Source organism: Polypterus senegalus, chromosome 17 (genome assembly GCF_016835505.1).
Source record: "Polypterus senegalus isolate Bchr_013 chromosome 17, ASM1683550v1, whole genome shotgun sequence".
NCBI lineage: Eukaryota > Metazoa > Chordata > Cladistia > Polypteriformes > Polypteridae > Polypterus > Polypterus senegalus.
The window spans coordinates 77,534,236-77,553,248 of NC_053170.1; the positions used below are offsets into that span (position 1 = coordinate 77,534,236).

The following is a 19,013-nucleotide window of genomic DNA, read 5'->3' on the forward strand; positions in this document are numbered from 1 at the left end:
GAATGGTTTAACAGGTGGAAGCCACTGACATTTTTCCCTCCTCATCTTTTCTGACTGTTTTTTTCACTAGTTTTGCATTTAGCTAAGGTCAGTGTAACTACTGGTAGCATGAGGCAAAACCTGGACCCTACAGAGGTTGCACAGGAAATCCAACTTCTCCAGGATGGCACATCAATGTCTGTCATTGCCAGAAGGTTTGCTGTGTCTCCCTGCACAGTCTCAAGGGCATGGAGGAGATTCCAGGAGACAGGCAGTTAGTCTAGAAGAGCTGGACAGGACCATAGAAGGTCACTGACTAGTATCTGCTCCTTTGGACAAGGACAAACAGGATGAGCACTGCCAGAGCCCTACAAAATGACCTCCAGCAGGCCACTGGTGTGAATGTCTCTGACCAAACAACCAGAAAGACTTCATGAGGGTGACCCAAGGACCACATATCCTCTAATGGGCCCTGAGCTCACTGCCCAGCAGCATGCAGCTCGATTGGCATTCGCCATAGAATACCAGAATTGGCAGATGCACCACTGGTGCCCTGTGCTTTTTACAGATGAGAGCAGGTTCACCCTGAGCACGTGACAGAAGTGAAAGGGTCTGGAGAAGCCATGGAGAACATTATGCTGCCTGTAACATCATTCAGCATGAGCAGTTTGGTGGTGGGTTAAGGATTGTCTGGGGAGGCATATCCATGGAGGGTCACACAGACCGCTACAGTCTTGACAAAGGCACCTTGGCTGCCATTAGGTATCAGGATGAAATCCTTGGACACATTGTCAGACCCTATGCTGGTACAGTGGCTCCTGGTGCACGACAATTCCTGGCCTCATGTGGTGAGAATATGCAGGCAGTTCCTGGAGGATGAAGGAATTGATACCATTGACTGGCCACCACACTTTCCTGACCTAAATCCAATAGAACACCTCTGGGACATTATGTTTTGGTCTATCCAATGCCACCAGGTTGCACCTCAGACTGTCCAGGAGCTCAGTGATGCCCTGGTCCAGATCTGGGAGGAGATCCCCCACAACACCATCTGTCATCTCATTAGAAGCATGCACCGATGTTGTCAGGCATGTATACAAGAACACAGGGGCCATACAAAGTGCTGCATACAATTTTGAGTTGCTGCAATTAAATTTTGGCAAAATGGACTAGCCTGCCACATATTTTTTTCACTCTGATTTTTGGGGCGTCTTTGAATGCAGGGCTCTGTAGGTTGATCATTTTCATTTTCATCAAACGATGTGGCATCCTTTCGTTCCTAACACATTACCCAGTCTATATCAGTATAGATATCCAGGAGGATTTCTTTTTCCCCATTGAGATCTGATGTGTTTTCAAAGTGTTCCTTTAATTTTTTGAGCAGTTTATATATATAAACACATATTATATACACACATATACATATACACATATACATATATATATATATATATATACACATATACATATATATATATATATATACATATATATATATATATATATATATATACATATATATATATATATATATATATATACACATATATATATATATATATATATACACACATATATATATATATATATATATACACATATACATATATATATATATATATACACATATACATATATATATATATATATACATATATACATATATATATATATATACATATACATATATATATATATATACATATATACATATATATATACACATATATATATATATATATACATACACATATATATATATATATATACACATATACATATACATATATATATATACACATATATATATATATATATACACATATACATATATATATATATATACACATATATACACATATATATATACACATATATATATATATACATACATATATATATATATATATACATACATATATATATATATATATACACATACATATATATATACATACTGTATATAGCAAAATCCCCGCTTATACCACGTTGTCAGTTCAGCACCCCGGTTGTAATATGACCAAGCTGTGCACTGAGATTACTTTTGTGAATGCAATGTCTAGTTTTGTCCAGGAGGAAAGCAATGTTGCCTCAAATTAATGGCAACCTTTTGTGGGGTAAGTCCCTGAGACTTATTTTCATCGCGAAGCAGAGCCTTACTGGAAATCTGAGGCATTTGAATTGAAATGGGAGATTAGAGGGTATAACGATAATGCGAGGAATACATTCAGAGTGTGGCGGTCTGCTGTTTTTTTGTGTAGCTGCCTTCACACAGCTTCTCCGCTGCTTTATAAGCGAATGCCATATAAGGCTGTCGTTTCTCCTTGCTTCGCGGTTCTGTACTGTTTTATTGTTCATTTATTACGATTCTTATAGTTATTGTGTAGCTATTCGAGACTTACTGTACTGTTCAGGTACCCATTTCCTTTATTTAATCTGCGGCTTGTACACTATTTTTTGTTCGTTTATCACGATTAGAGATATTTATTGATTCCCTTCTTTAGCTTACTGCCTGCTCATATAAGGCGCTCCGCTGGTTTTTTGTGAAGCAGCCTTTACACAGCTTCTCTGCTGTTTTATAAACGAACGACATATAAGGCCATCTTTTTTCCTTGCTTTGCCAAGGAAGATGCATTTCTATTTAATGCACGGGTTCTCCGCCGTTTTATTGTTCGTTTATTACAATTGTTATAGTTCTCTTTATATATCACGTTGTCAGTTCAGCACTCCGTCGTAATATGATGAAGCTGCGCGAGCTCACTCTTGAGAATGTAACGTATAGATGTCCAGGAGAAAAGCAATCTTGCCTCAAATCAATGGCAACCTCTTGTAGGGTCTGTCCCTGAGACTTATTACTTCTCATCTCGAAGCAGAGCCTTACTAGAAATTGGAGGCATTTGAATTGAAATGGGAGATCAGAGGGTATAACGTGGATGCGAGGAATACATTGAGTGTGGAGAAATTCTAGAGACAGCGTGTGTATTAACTTGTGGATTTTTCTGTGAGTATTTGGTGGCAGCGTGACGAAGTTGCTTCCGCAAGACCGCGTTAGCTGTGGAGCTCAGCTCCTACCTTGTCAATTGTGTAATGCGTTTTTTGAACAGGTTTGATGCATGGAAGTGATCACTCGTACTGCGGTCAGTCAGTTCACGTGAGCTGCTCTCTTGTTTGATGTTGCTATGTTCACGGGTTTATTTAACACTAGAATTACCAGAGCCTACGAAAAAACTCGTAATTCCGTCCCACCTTAAACTGCTTATTAAATCCCTTCACACCTCTCCGCCAGCGTCCTTTCTCTTCTAAATGTGCTGATAAAGAGAAGCTTGGAGCAGCCGGCTATTCCATCCCCCCACCAATTTAGAACGTGCACGAACTTCAGCTTGATTGAGTATCTGGGAGTGAAGTGGAGTTTTAGAGTGGAAATAATAGATCGTTGTTTGGAACACACGCATTTCATGTCTGTTCCGTTTCTACAGTAATCTGTGCCAACACATTGTTAAAACAGAAACGTTTTTTATATTCTAGTAGTAGATGACAAAATGTAGGCATAAACTATATAGTGTATGAAGCCTGAAGTCCAAATAGCAAAGAAACATTTTCACAAGAATAACACAATTGCGCTTTTATTCAAAAATATAACTGCAGAAACAAAAAGCCGCCTTAACATAAATAGAAACCACAGCATAGAGGAAGTGTGTACATTGCTTCTTACAGGAAAAGGCGATGGAAAAAGTGCACTTGAATAAAAGTGCACTTTTGTTATACTTTTACACCAATATATGTTCCTGTGTTTGAACGACACGGGCAGATGGGGAGTGTCTGATGATTGCATATAGCGCCGAAGTTACTGCTTTTTACCATTCTTTCCTCTGCATGTCCTGGAGTACAAAAGAAACAGCATACAGCAACATGCGGGGACTAGCAGGAACACTCAATAAAACTGAAAAAAAAAGAAAAGCAAGTGACGGTGAGATACGAAGAAGGCAGCTTCGCCAGCGTTTGTGTGTCAGAACCCGGGGCGTTAGTATGCATCGTGGTACACTGCAGAGCTATAGCGCGTCTTTAGTGAAAACAGCCGTGTCAGATGGGGTTGTATGGATTGATTCTGAACGCGACTGAGAGAATGAAAAGTGAATAAAAAATAAGCTAACCTTTACAAGGATCATAAATTGCACCGGCTGTTACAGACTGAAATCAAATGTATGCTTTTATTCTAAAATAGTAAGACTAAGAGCAGTTTACTTCTCAAACCGGAGGGGCGCAGGATCGAACTCGTGACCTCTTGATTCCCAAGCGGGGGCTGAGTCTATTGAACCACGGAGGCAGTTACAATAAACGGCTGTCAAAAAGGCGGCTTTTTGTTTCTGCAGTTATATTTTTGAATAAAAGCGCAATTGTGTTATTCTTGTGAAAATGTTTCTTTGCTATTTGGACTTCAGGCTTCATACACTATATAGTTTATGCCTACATTTTGTCATCTACTACTAGAATATAAAAAACGTTTCTGTTTTAACAATGTGTTGACACAGATTACCGTAGAAACGGAACAGATATGAAATGCGTGTGTTCCAAACAACGATCTATTATTTCCACTCTAAAACTCCACTTCACTCCCAGATACTCAATCAAGCTGAAGTTCGTGCACGTTCTAAATTGGCGGGGATGGAATAGCCGTGGGGGGATGGAATAGCCGGCTGCTCCTAGCTTCTCTTTATCAGCACATTTAGAAGACAAAGGGCGCTGGCGGAGAGGTGTGAAGGGATTTAAGAAGCGATTTAAGGTGGGACGGAATTACGAGTTTTTTCGTAGGCTCTGGTAATTCTAGTGTTAATGTTAGCTAAGACCCGGCACTTAAAAGTTTCTCGCTACAGCAATTTTAACTCAGTTACAAAGTGATCCAAAGTCTCGTTTATACCTTGTGTTTTCTCATTAAACTTGTAACTCGTGAATAAAGTATTCGTCGATGGCATGACAAACGTTAGCGTGAGCGTGTCTATAAACTTAATTTAAACTTACGGTTTACACCGTACTTTGTTTCCGCAGTAGCTGCACTTATGAATAAGCTTGTATGCGGTTTTTCTTCAGTGCTCTTTGGAGCTCCTTCTTGTTTTCTACGTACTGCGTTCACAGTCAGTTCACGTGATTACGTGGGAGGCGTGTTGATGTAACACGCAACTCCGCCCCCCCACGGCCATCGAGCTGAAGTCCATTACAGTATATGGAGAAAAATAGGTTCCAGTTATGACCATTACGCTTAGAATTTCGAAATGAAACCTGCCCAACTTTTGTAAGTAAGCTGTAAGGAATGAGCCTGCCAAATTTCAGCCTTCTACCTACACGGGAAGTTGGAGAATTAGTGATGAGTGAGTGAGTGAGTGAGGGCTTTGCCTTTTATTAGTATAGATTTAGATAGGAATATAAGTAACAACGTGGTTACGTTTGCAGATGATACCAAGATAGGTGGATTGGTAAATAATTTGGAATCGGTTAAATCATTACAGAAGGACTTGGACAGCATACAGGCTTGGGCAGATTTGTGGCAGATGAAATTTAAGTTCAGTAAATGTCAAGTATTACAGAAAGTAAAAATGTTAGGTTTGAATACACAATGGGAGGTCTGAAAATCCAAAGTACAACCCCAATTCCAATGAAGTTGGGACGTTGTGTAAAACGTAAATAAAAGCAGAATACAATGATTTGCAAATCCTTTTCAACCTATATTCAATTGAATACACTACAAAGACAAGATAGCGAATGTTCAAACCGATAAACTTTATTGTTGTTTTGCAAATCTTCACTCATTTTGAATTTGATGCCTGCAACACGTTCCAAAAAAAGCTGGGACGGGCATGTTTACCACCATGTTATATCACCTTTCCTTTTAACAACACTCAATAAGCGTTTGGGAACTGAGGACACTAATTGTTGAAGTTGTGTAGGTGGAATTCTTTCCCATTCTTTCTTGATGTACAAATTCAGTTGCTCAACAGTCCGGGGTCTCCGTGGTATTTTGCGATTCATAATGCACCACACATTTTCAATGGGAGTCAGGTCTGGACTGCAGGCAAGCCAGTCCAGTACCCGCACTCTTTTACTACGAAGCCACGCTGTTGTAAAACATGCAGAATATGGCTTTGCATTGTCCTGCTGAAATAAGCAGGGGCGTCCCTGAAAAAGCCGTCACTTGCATGGCAGCATATGTTGCTCCAAAACCTGTATGTACCTTTCAGCATTAATGGTGCCTTCACAGATGTGCAAGTTACCCATGCAATGGGCACTAACACACCCCCATACCATCACAGATGCTGTCCTTTGACATTGGGCTGATAACAATCTGGATGGTCCTTTTCCTCTTTGGCCCGGAGGACACGACGTCCATGATTTCCAAAAACAATTTGAAATGTGGACTCGTCAGACCACAGCACACCTTTTCCACTTTGCGTCAAGTCCATCTCAGGTGAGCTCGGGCCCAGATAAGCCAGCAGCGTTTCTGGGTGTTGTTGATATATGGCTTTCGCTTTGCATGGTAGAGTTTTAACTAGTACTTGTAGATGTAGCAACAAACTGTGTTAACTGACAATGGTTTTCTAAAGTATTCCTGAGCTCATGGTAATATCCTTTACAGAATGATGTCGGTTTTTAATGCAGTGCCGCCTGAGGGATCGAAGGTCACGGGCATCGAGCATTGTTATTCGGCCTTGCCGCTTATGTGCAGAGATTTCTCCAGATTCTCTGAAACTTTTGATGATGACAGTAGATGATGAAATCCCTATATTTCTTGCAATTGTACGTTGAGAAACGTTGTTCTTAAACTGCTGGACTATTTGCCAACGCAGTTGTTCACAAAGTGGTGAACCTTGCCCCATCCTTGCTTGTGAACGACTGAGTGTTTTGGGGATGCTCCTTTTATACCCAATCATGACAAACACCTGTTTCCAATTAACCTGTTCACCTGTGGAATGTTCAAAACATTCCTCAACTTTCCCAGTCTTTTGCTGCCCGTCCCAGCTTTTTTGGAACATGTTGCAGGCATTAAATTCAAAATTAGTGAAGATTTGCAAAACAACAATAAAGTTTCAGTTTGAACATTAGATATCTTGTCTTCGTAGTGTATTCAATTGAATTTAGGTTGAAAAGGATTTGCAAATCATAGTGTAAAATGTAAATAAATACAGAATACAACGTCCCAACTTCATTGGAATTGGGGTTGTACATCTTATGAGAAAGATTTAGGAGTCGTAGTGGATGCTATAAGCTAAACTTCCCAAAAGTGTTCAGAAGCCATTAAGAAGGCAAATAGAATTTTAGGTTATAACACACCATGTACAGTTGTGCTTGAAAGTTTGTGAACCCTTTAGAATCTATATATATAATTCACTAAGGCAAGACAACCATGGAAAGTATGCCGGAAGGGGCATGGATTCACTAAGCCGCCGACAAGTGAGACGCCCATGGCACACGCAGGAAGGAGCCACGCCCACCAACTCTAAGACCATTGGATACGACAACAACTCGCAGAACCACACCCACAAAGTCAGATGCGACGACACCGGAAAAACGGCGTCATTTATGTTCGTCTGTCGTAGAGTCCACATGCAGCTCTGAGCCATGTTGACTGTTCATAGAGGCATGTTTCTCGTGGAAGTGAATCGCTATATGCAGCGTGTAAAACAGTTTGCGAGGGGTATCCCATGGGATCCTTAAAACAATCCTTTAAAGCTGAAGTTAAAACACAATGAAGGAAGCAGTCTTTAAAAACCAATAAGCCCTGTGCCTCTGTTTCATTACCATCTCATCTGCTTCACCAATGCAGGCCCTGCAACAGTCGAGACGCTCTGTCAGCAGCGGACCTTCTCTGTGCCTGACCGGTTCATACAGAGGCACCACACGATGCGGCCGGACTATCTAAGAGGAGGCATGTTTGTCACGGATGTGTAAGTCGCTGTATGCGGCGTTTAAAACAGTTTGTCACGGATGTGAATCGTTGTATGCAGTGTGTAAAACAGTTTCCGAGGGGTTTCCCATGGTCTTAGACTCGGGGGCCGGGTCTCTGTCAGTTGCTCTTGCGACCGGGCACATGACCAGGCAGTGTGTATGCTTCAAGTGCGAGGGTGGACGCGACAGGACCATCTAAGAAAAATCATGTTGTGGCTGTGAATCGGTGTATGCAGTGTGTAAAACAGTTTGCCGCAGATGTGAATCACTGTATGCGGCGTGTACAGCAGTTTGCGAGGGGTATCCCATGGTCTTATAGTTGGTGGGCGAGTCTGTTAGTTGCTCTTGCGAGGCAGTGTGTGTGCTTCGAGAGCGTGGGTGGACGCGACAGCACCATCTAAGAAGATTCATATTTGTCGCAGATGTAAATCGCTGTATTGTATGTTGCCCTCTCCAGAGTTGCATCTTTTCATTCACCTACAGTCGTATACACAATGAAGTAACCAGTCTTTAAAAACCGGGTTTTCGGTTACGATGCACGACCGCGGGCACCATAGCAAACTGTTTTACACGCTACATACAGCAATTCGCATCCGCAACAAACATGCGTCTTCTTAGATGCTCCTGCACTTTGTACACACCGCCCTCCCACCTCGCTACCACCATGGTCGGGTGTCTTTGCTGATTATATATAGAAAGGCAGCCAAAACCGTACAGAGCAATGAAAAGTCTATGTGAGTCCCAGCTGCATCTGGACTGTGCAGAGACGACAACGACTCGAGTGACGAGTTGGAGGTGGGCACATGAGCAGGCAGTGTATGCTGGACGAGAAATCAGCAGACTAGCATGACAGAGGCAGCGGAGTGGACCTCCTTCTCCTCTCCTCCCGTTCCACCCTCCACGCCTGAGCGCTGCACAGACGATTGTGTGTTGGTTCGTTCCGTGCATTGTTACAATGTTGCTTTTCTTGCTGATTTATAACATTTCCGATTTTTCAAATGTTAATTTTCTCCCTGTGCTTAAAAATCGTTAAAAAACCGGCCTGATTATGCGGTGGTACGTCACGGGTTGGCTAGTATTCTATATTTCTGCATAAATATGACCTAAAACATCATCAGATTTTCACTCAAGTCCTAAAAGTAGATAAAGAGAAACCAGTTAAACAAATGAGACAAAAATATTATACTTGGTCATTTTTTCATTAAGGAAAATGATCGAATACTACCTATTTGTGAGTGGCAAAAGTATGTGAACCTCAAGGATTAGCAGTTAGTTTGAAGGTGAAATTACAGTCAGGTGTTTTCAATCAATGGGATGAGTACTGGTCCTAGGAGGTTATGTTCAAGCTGTATAATGCCCTAGTGAGGCCTCATCTAGATTACTGTGTGCAGTTTTTGCTCTCCAGGATATAAAAAGGACATAACAGCACTAGAAAAGGTCCAGAGAAAAGCGACTAGGCTGATTACAGGGTTATAAGGGATGAACTATGAAGAAAGATTAAAAGGGCTGAGCCTTTTCAGTTTAAACAAAAGAAAATTAAGAGGTGATATGATGGAAGTGTTTAAAATTATATAGGGAATTAGTATAGTGGATTGAGATTGTTACTGTAAAATGAGTTCATCAAGAACACTGAGACACAGTTGGAAACTTAAGGATAAATTTTATACAAACATTAGGGACAGCAAGACTTTCAAAACTAGACTTGATGATATTTTTTATTAGAATTAAATGGATAGGATTGGTGAGCTTTGTTGGGCTGAAGGGCTGGTTCTTGTCAAGATTGTTCTAATGGAGTCAATTATTTCAGACCTTTTCAAGTTAAAAAGAAGACAAAAGCTTAGTCAAGAAGTATGGAACGATTTTCACCTGCTTAACAATAAGAGTTGTACACAGAAGCTGCATACAGCTTGGGCAATTATTCTTGTTTCAATAACATACATTATTTTTAAGCAGAAAAGGATAAGTCAAAATTATGCGCTGAGATAATGGAACAAACTTTATTGAAGTAGAAACAACTGAAACAGCTGAAAACCTTGACCAAAAATGTTTGCAATGCCACAAAGAAAGAAAGAAATCAAATGGATTTTTAATCCATCAGGCTACTGAGTGAGAAAGCATAAGAAAAGTCCTAAACAGTACTTAACCAACACACACTACACAGTGAATGTCTTCAAACAGTGCTATGTGAACCAGAATCCATTATCAACAACAGACTCCTTGCAAAGGTATTAGATGATCCGAATGACTTGAAGGCACTGACACCCAATCACTTGCTGTTACTCAAGACTCAACCCAACATACCTCCAGAGCTTTTTTCTAAAAATGAACAATATACGCAAAAGATGTGACAAACAAGTACAATACACTGCTGAGGTTTTTTTTGGAAAAGACGGACTAAAGAGTATTTACCAATAAATCAAGAAAGTAAAAAATGGTTTTCACCAAGAAGAAATTTTGAACTAGGTGACATTGTTCTCATTGTACATGTAACTGTATCTCACAACTGTTGGGTTGTGAGCATTGTCTTGATGACTCAGCCCACATGCTAAAGGTGCAGTCAGAAGAGTTTGTGTGCAGACTAAAACCAGCACACTGGACAGAACGGTAAGTAAGCTTTGTCCGATCCAAGAAACAGTATTCGAATGGAATGATAAATCTAAATTTTTTTGTGCTTAAATTGAGTCTGTACTTTTACACTTTTCATTTAAGTGTTAGGTTAAAGCTCTTATCCAAGTAGTGTTGTAGTAACTTATTTTGCCCTTAGCATAAATAATCAAGGGCTGGATGTGTAAGTGCCATTTATTAGTAAAGTTATGTTAAATTGATACAAGTATTTTCTTTGTTATGTTAAAATGTTTGCCTAAATATATTAGAGCATAGACAATGGGAGTTTCTATTATACCCCCCACAAGCTAAAGTATAAATGAATGCAGGGCAAACAGTACATTCTGTATATACATACAGTACGGTACAATTTGAAACTAAGCGAAGCCTATGTAAGTTTGCCATTGAGAAATAACACATTCTATACTTAAAAGCTGTAACTGAAGTTTTTAACACGAGAAAGATAAGATTGAAGAAGAAACCTTTCCTCCTATTTGCCTTTTATTCCATGTGTATAACTTTTTCCTGATTTTTTTTTTTATTTGTTCCTTTAAATTTTCACTAAACTTTTTAAAATTAACTTTATTGGACTAAGAAATTTCTTTTGTTATGTGTTTGACTCATGATAAATTCTAACTCAATAGCTGATTGAATCTGGGAACCTGGAAAAGATGCAGCTGCACTATGAATGAGGGAGTAGGTGAGTCTTCAATTTGAATGCTCATCCATATTTCAGGATGTTCATTTTTTTCCCCCAAGAGTGTTTTTTCAGAAAGTGGTTTGTTTATCAATATTTTAGTAGAACTACACATGCTTGGGACATTGTGAGCAAATAACTGGATGACTTGGCATTTGGATTACTTAACACAAGTAATGTAAGAATTTTATATAAACATGATTGTTATCATTTGCCGTTGTCCTTCAAAGTCGCCATAGATGCCTATTCAAGCTGAAACTCTGTGACTTTCTGTTCTCCATGAAACCATTAGATAAAACATTTTCTCACCTATGACTACAAACCACATGGTTTAAGTAACAGAAAAAAATATTTCTGGGTGGAGAAATTTAATATTCAGTACATAAGAGAGTTAACTGATTTTAAAAGATTCAATTTGAAGAAAAAGAAAAAAAAAAAAACCCTGAATAAGGTGCCATAACCAACAAGACACAATAGACTGTGCTACTTACCAATGTTTGCTCTTCTCTTCATCTCCTTTCTACGATTTGCAAACCAATTATACACTTTAAGAGCTGTAACTCGTTCAAATTCTGACAATTTGGAGCCTGTGTAGAGAGGAGACTTTTGCCAGGTCAGGATGAATGGCTGACAGGAACAAATATTGTTTTTCTCTCATAACTGAATTTTGCAATAGTTTAACCAACAGAATGTGTTCAATAAACTAGAAATTACTGGACTAAAAATACAAAAAACTGCCAAACACAAAAATTACACTACTTTATAAGCTACGAGTTTGTTTTAATTTAAGAAAGTTGCTACAATACATCCAGTACATTATGAACAGGTAGTCTAAGGTTAGTAGTTATAACCTTTGACACCAAACATAAAATTAGTTCTGACTTCAACCAGCTTGCCATGTTAAACACATAAAGCTTCTTAAACTGGTATAATCCTTGGAGATTCTGTAAAGTAGCAAACATACTTAAAAGTGCAGCAAACAAGAATTAGTCAGTGGAGAATATTTAAAACCTTTTTTTTTTTATTTGAAGAAGATAACATCTAAGTAGTCATTTGTTGTATGGTTTGACAAACTATGAAAAACAGAGTTAAAACATGAAAGCAGTATCCAAAAAAAAAAAAACACCCAACAAAACAGAAGTCAGCACTCACACACCAGAGGAGTCAACAGCATGAGCAAAAATACAAAAACAAAGAAGGGAGAAAGTCCTTAGGCCTCCCAACACTCACACCCCCCCGGTTATTCTAAAGTTTTTTTTAAAATGTTATGAACAGATCATCTCAGCGAAAATTTGATTTTGTCCAATTTCAAAAAGTGAAGAACCCAGTAACTTACAAAAGGTGGGTTGGGATTCTTCTACTTATGCAACATACTTCTATGTGCTAGTAGTGTGGTATAGGGTTGTAGCAGTGCTATATTTAATGGACTCCATTTCCCAGCTGCCCCAAGGGTATTGCCCTAATTGAACATCTGCAACGGGCACATGGGCTGCTAGGAACAAGGCGGCCAGTGAGAACTTTAAAACAGAGGCAGCAAAACAGAGAAAAGAGGATAGTTATTTATTTGTCAGCACTGTTGCCGTTTGTCTGTTTGGATATTATGCGATTGCCCTGTATTACTGTTGTATTGGATTCAAGTTTTGTCTCATGCCTGTCTGCATCGTCTTCGTCTGAGGGAGTGCTCACACGCATCTGAACACAAAACGTTTCAGAAATGGTAGGACAAACTTTAAATTCACCTCTGCAGTTCAAAGGATCTGCCCCCAAAAGCTTCATTTGCATCTGTTACATGGGACTGATTCATGGACATTGTCATAGGTGTTTATTTTTGTGTGTTGTATTTCTTGTCACCGTAGGGGAAGGGGGGTGGGGTTACCGGATTATTTGTAGTTTATATTTACTTTTCATTTAATACATTATTATTCACTTTTTCGATTTATTGGAGTTCATGTTTCTGTCTGTGAGCGAGTGTGGGTTGGGCCAAGGCTGGGTGCATTCCTGGAATCCCCACCAAAAAAATAAATAAAATCACTGTCCCTTCAACGGTATGGATTTGGAATTGGAATTCACAAACTGGGCACTTCTGTAGACCCTGCAGTTCTGTAGGCATCTGCCCATGAGGATGTGATCAATCTCCTTCAGCTTCTCCTTCATTGTCGAGATGCTGTCTGAGTTTTCAAGACTGATCAGTACTTCTGTTTAGAAAAGAAATGGGTTGGAGGTATGGAAAACTGGGTAGGTTTCTTTCAGCTAAATTTTTGATTTGAAAGTAGCAGAAAATTTGTGTTGATGAAAAGTTAAAGTATAATGCTTCATAAATTGCAAAAACATTATCAATATACAGTTCTTCAAGTGTTTTAATCCTGGATGTTTTCCAAAGATTAAATACTGTGTAGGTCTGAGGGTTGAAAATGGTGGTTATTGTGTGGAGGAGTAACAGTCTTCTCTGCCTTGCAGTACATCTTGCATTTGTTCTGTATTTTCAGTTATTGATTTACAATTTGATTATTGGTATATTGATGATAATTAGTATTTTTTGATGGACAAAATAGGTAATATAAAGTACAGCAAAACTATTTCTATTGCAGACCAGGCTTGTGTATAGTCATCAATTTGTATGAATTTCTAGGTCTTTATATCTTGTATATTTGCTGCCCTTTAATAAAACTGAAAGTTAGCCACCTTCTGCTTTAGATTTTTGTATAGCTGCCTTTTGAATGCATGGACATCTCGATTCTAGATAAATGAACTTATAACTGAGTCTACTTTCTTAAAGAATGATTTGTTAATGTACATAGGGATGCTCTAATCAGTTGGCTGCTAATCGAAAATTGGTCAAAAAAACCTTGATCGATGAATAGTAAAAAGGCCAATCACAAAAAACTATACTTTCATCCCCTGCTTTTCTGAGCTTTACAGTAATTTAATTGCAGTACTCCTTCAAGCAAGGTATTACAGTAATTGAGCCAGCACTCTTTTTTCTTCTACTTTTACAGCAAACTTCCAGCAGTGTAAACAAAGAGCAGTGAGTGGAAACTGATTTTATCTGTGAACAAGAGGCAATTATATATTAGCCTTTACATTAAAGAAAGTGGAGTAATAAACTGAAAAAAAAAAACTATTTAGAGAAATGGCAAGAAAAGCTACATTAAGGATTTCGGCCCTTTATTTTGTCCTTTAAATTAAAGCGGACACTGCTTCAGTTTGGACAGCGTGCTTGCTTAAAATGCACCCGCTTACACTTTTGATTGGAAAAAGAAGAGGCAAAGATGAATTTGAAATTGTTGCTTAGTAAGCAACAGGCTTTTTTTTTTTTTTTTAAATAAAGATCTGTACTGTTTATTATTTGTTGCTCTGTGTCATATGGGATAGGATTTGGTAAGAAACAAGTTCTGCATAATTAAAATGGTACTCCATATTTTATAACTGCACCTCAAGAATTATAAATGTCTAATTGATACACTGAACAAAAAAAACCTGTACACTAAACCCTCGTTTATCGCGGTTAATCCGTTCCAGACTCTACCGCAATAAATTAATTTCTGCGAAGTAGGATTCTTTATTTATAAATCTAATATTTTCGCAGAGCATAGAAAACCTGTTTACTGTCAGTATTTTTTAGAGGAGCGTCGGTATCTTCTAAGCAAACAGCCTCTGTGCAAACAGCCCCTCTGCTCACACCCCTTCTGTCAGGAGTAGAGAATGAGAGAGAGAGAGGCAGAGAAAAACAATCAAAAATCAATACGTGCTGTTAGAGCTTTTAAGTGTGCGAAGCACCACGAGGGAAGCATGTCATATATAAAAACTTCATTGAGAAGTTTTAATACTTAATACGTGCTCTGATTGGGTAGCTTCTCAGCCCTCCGCCAATAGCGTGTATGTATGAAATCAACTGGACAAACAAACTGAGGAAGCATGTACCATAAATTAAAAGACCCATTGTCGGCAGAAATCCGCAAACCAGCGAAAAATCCGTGATATATATTTAGATATGCTTACATTTAAAATCCGCTATGGAGTGAAGCAGCAAAAGTCGAAGCACGATAACACGAGGGATCACTGTATAAATATAGTAAAATGTATAATTTAACAGCAAAAAACTGTAGCACAATTAATGATTTAAAATGATTAAAACATATAAGTGCATGTACATTTAATTAGCATTTAATTGCCACTATCAATTGATTGTGTGAAAATGAATATTTGTTGTTAGAGAAATGGTGAAAACTACTGTTTTTAATTAAGCATTGTTTCAGATAGGTATACTACAGAAAAAAAATTAAACAGTAACAGCTTGTAATTTTGAGACGCACATTATTTTCTTTTATGCTATGTGTTTTAGGGGTAAATATTTTTGTACATATTTTATTAAAGTAAGTATTTTAAGGGAATTTTATTTATTTTAGTATTTTCTGGTCACTGAACAATAAGCCAACAGAATTATATTTTGTTAATAAAAAAATGAACAGTTAAAACCCAAGGCCTATAGTTTAATTATAAAAACTATAATAGGACATAAAACTACTGTCTGTCTAGTTATGCAGGATATTATTGTAAAAACTTTTTTAAAAGGATAAAGAAAAAAAAAATCGGAATCAGTACTGGAATCAACTGATCAAGTAACATGTAATTGGTGATCAGTATCAAACTTAAAAAAACCTGATTGGAGCATACCTATCTAAAATAGAAAAAGAAGCTTGGGATGGATGTTAATTTTGACAGTACTGATTCTCCCTGCTAATATGTGATGATGGGTAAACAATCTGTTCACATCTTGTTTGAATATTTGCGGACAGAAAATTTGTTGAAAAAGATCTTTATATTTACTTTGATGTTTACCTGTAGATATTTAAACTCTGATTAAAAAACAAACAAAACAGACAAACATCCAGTCTAGTATGGTGTGCTACAAAGTTCACTGGAAAAAGCACCCTTTTGTACAATTGTATTTCGAGTTTAGATACCTTTTGGAATTCTGCTAGTGAATTAAGAACTACTGGTAAAGAGGTTTGTTGGTCTGACATATATCATACCATATCATCTGCATATAGGGAAATTTTTTTGTTCAAATCTTTCTCAGATAATCCCCTTTATTTCTAATGCATTCCGAAAGTGAATGGCCAATGACAACTGCAAAAAGCAATGGTAATACAGGGCACCCTTGTTGAGTGCCACATTCTAGTTAAGTACTGTAGTTTGAGAACATATAATACAGACAGCAGCTTTTGGACTTGTACAAAGAAATTTTATCCATTAACATATCTGGGCCAAACCCAAATTTGTGCAATGTGGTGAACAGGTAGTCCCATCCAAACATTCTCCACTTATTTCCAACCACCTCTCCAAACACACCACTACCTGTCCACTTGACCCATCCCCTCACATCTCCTTCAGGCCATCTCCCCCCAACTCATTACTGCAATTACACATATCATTAGCACGTCATTCAGCACAGGCACATTTCCTACAACCTTTAAACAGGCTCCGATAACCCCATTTCTCTAAAAAACAACGATCAATCCATCCCAAGTCAACAATTTCAAGCCTCTCTCTCTCTCTGCTTTCCTTTCTTTCCAAAACACCTGAATACTCCGTTTTTAACCTAGGTCTCTTCCTTCCTTGTACAGTATGGATTGCTCAATACCAACCAGTCTGACTTGAGACGGCTCTACTAACAGCGGTTGACCAGCTACGACTTGCTAGAGGTACCAATATGTCATTGGTCCTGATCTGCTGGATCCCTTTTCTGCCTTTGACACAGTCAACCAAGACATCAGTCTTGCAAACCTTCTCTGACACAGGCATCACTGGAAATGCCTGTGTCCTACACATCTCAGGCAGATACTATACCATGTCCTGACAAGGAGAGTTGTCAGAAGCACACCAGACATGCACAGGTGTACCCCAAGGACTGGTACTTTTCTCTCTGTACACCACCTTTCTGGGCTCCATCATCCAATCCCATAGGTACTCTTATCAGTGCTATGCCAATGATATATAGCTGTACCTGTTGTTTCCTCAGGAAGAGTATCTGCATGTGTTACTGGTACCTCAATCTGGATGAGGGACCATCATCGCTCAACCTGGAAAAACAGCTTATTGTGATCCCGGCCAGCCAGTCTGTTCAACTCTGCATCTTTGTACAGCTTGGCTCACTGTCGCTAACACCAGCCAAGTCTGTACACAAACTTAGGTGCTCATCAATCACCACCCCATCTTTTTCTGACCACATTTCTACTATTTCTCATTCACCCAGGTTCACGCTGTACATCTTACACAAGATCAGACCTTATCCAACAGAGTATGCAGCCTAACTGAGCTCTGAGGCCTCATGTATAAATGGTGCGTACGCACAGAAACGTTGCGCAAGAACTTTTCCACGTTCAAATCGCGATGTATAAAACCTACACTTGGCATAAAGCCACACACTTTTCCACAGTACCTCATACCTTGTCGTACACAAGTTCTCCGCTCAGTTTTGCAGACTGGCAGCACCCAGCGTCAAAGCAGTGCTACTGTTCCTGTGTGGTTACACCTTATTTTCCTGACGCGGCTTTATAAATACACTGAAACTAACCGCATATTGTTTATTAGTGTAACGCATCTGATTGTAATTAACTTGTAACAATAGAATGGTCCAGGGAATAGCCATAGTATTCCAAATACCATAACTGCTTTAGCGTTGTTACTCTCACTGCATCACCTTCTTCTTCTTTTAGCTCCTCCCGTTAGGAGTTGCCACAGTGATTCATCTTTTTCCATATTACTCTCACTGTACCACTCGGAGTATTTATATCACTGTATCCGAGTGTGAATCACAGCAGCAGCTGATCGGAAAGAGAATTATCGGTATACAGCTTCAAGGACACGCTGTCTCAGCCACAGCAAAACGTTTCAAAGCCTTTCCTGTACAGACCTTGCGGTTCAGAAACAGTTTCATCCCAAGAACTTTAAATGCACTTAATCAATTGCACCTTGTAGAACGGTTTGTACTTATAAGTACAATCACCCCACTGTAAACTTGCACTACAGTTATATCGCACAACCTGAGCCACTTTATAAAGCGCGTATTTACATATGATGACGATATCATTTTTAAGGTGAAATGCAGAAAAATATGTTTATTATACAGATAAAACTTTAACTTCATGTAAATAATCTATATTCTTCACTGGGAGTGTCGTGAAGGATAGAATAATTAAACATGTACTACGAAGATATTTCAATGTTCCTTAAACGTTTTGAAGAATCAACGCTCTAAGCTTACAGATGGCTTAACTTCTATTACAGAGCTGATTGTGTGGTGATTGGGTATTTGGGGAAAGAAAAGCAAGGACTGCAGTGGCGGCTACGCCAATATATATTGAATATAAAACAGAAAGAGAAAAGAACAACACAGCTAAAAACGCAGCGACAAATTTCGGCAAAAGTTAAATGCTTGTGTCATGAGCACGAGGCGGCTATGCAGTGTCTGCAACAGACATGGCCATTCACCGTGCATAACTGACATTGGCGGGCGAAGGAGCCACCGATTTTTCCTCTGCCCAGTGCCACCACAAGCCTAGAGCCGCCCCTGAGTACTGCTGCAATAAATTATTTCATCGAAGGTCGCACACAATCACTGCGCCGTGAAACTCATGTTTAATAACGTGCTTTAACTATCATCATAATACTGAGATGCATACATGATATTTTTATTTTAGTTATTCAGAGAGCTGTAATATCACGAATGTAATGGATTCTGTGTCCAGTTGGAGGAAGAGAGCCGGTTTAAGAAGCAGGTAGTGGTTCACACACA

At 38.9% G+C, this 19,013-nt stretch overlaps 1 protein-coding gene across 2 annotated transcripts in view; it reads right to left on the reverse strand.

The window, feature by feature from the left end:
- Positions 1–19,013, reverse strand: part of zgc:91944 (uncharacterized protein LOC436941 homolog) — an 84,456-nt gene that overhangs the window by 13,264 nt on the left and 52,179 nt on the right. The window contains exon 8 of one of the 2 annotated variants that reach the window (XM_039740093.1): positions 11,707–11,802. The exons of the other annotated variant lie outside the window; for it this stretch is intronic. Coding sequence (XP_039596027.1) covers positions 11,707–11,802 — 96 coding nt within the window. The remainder of the gene's footprint in view (positions 1–11,706; positions 11,803–19,013) is intronic. 2 annotated transcript variants of the gene reach the window in all.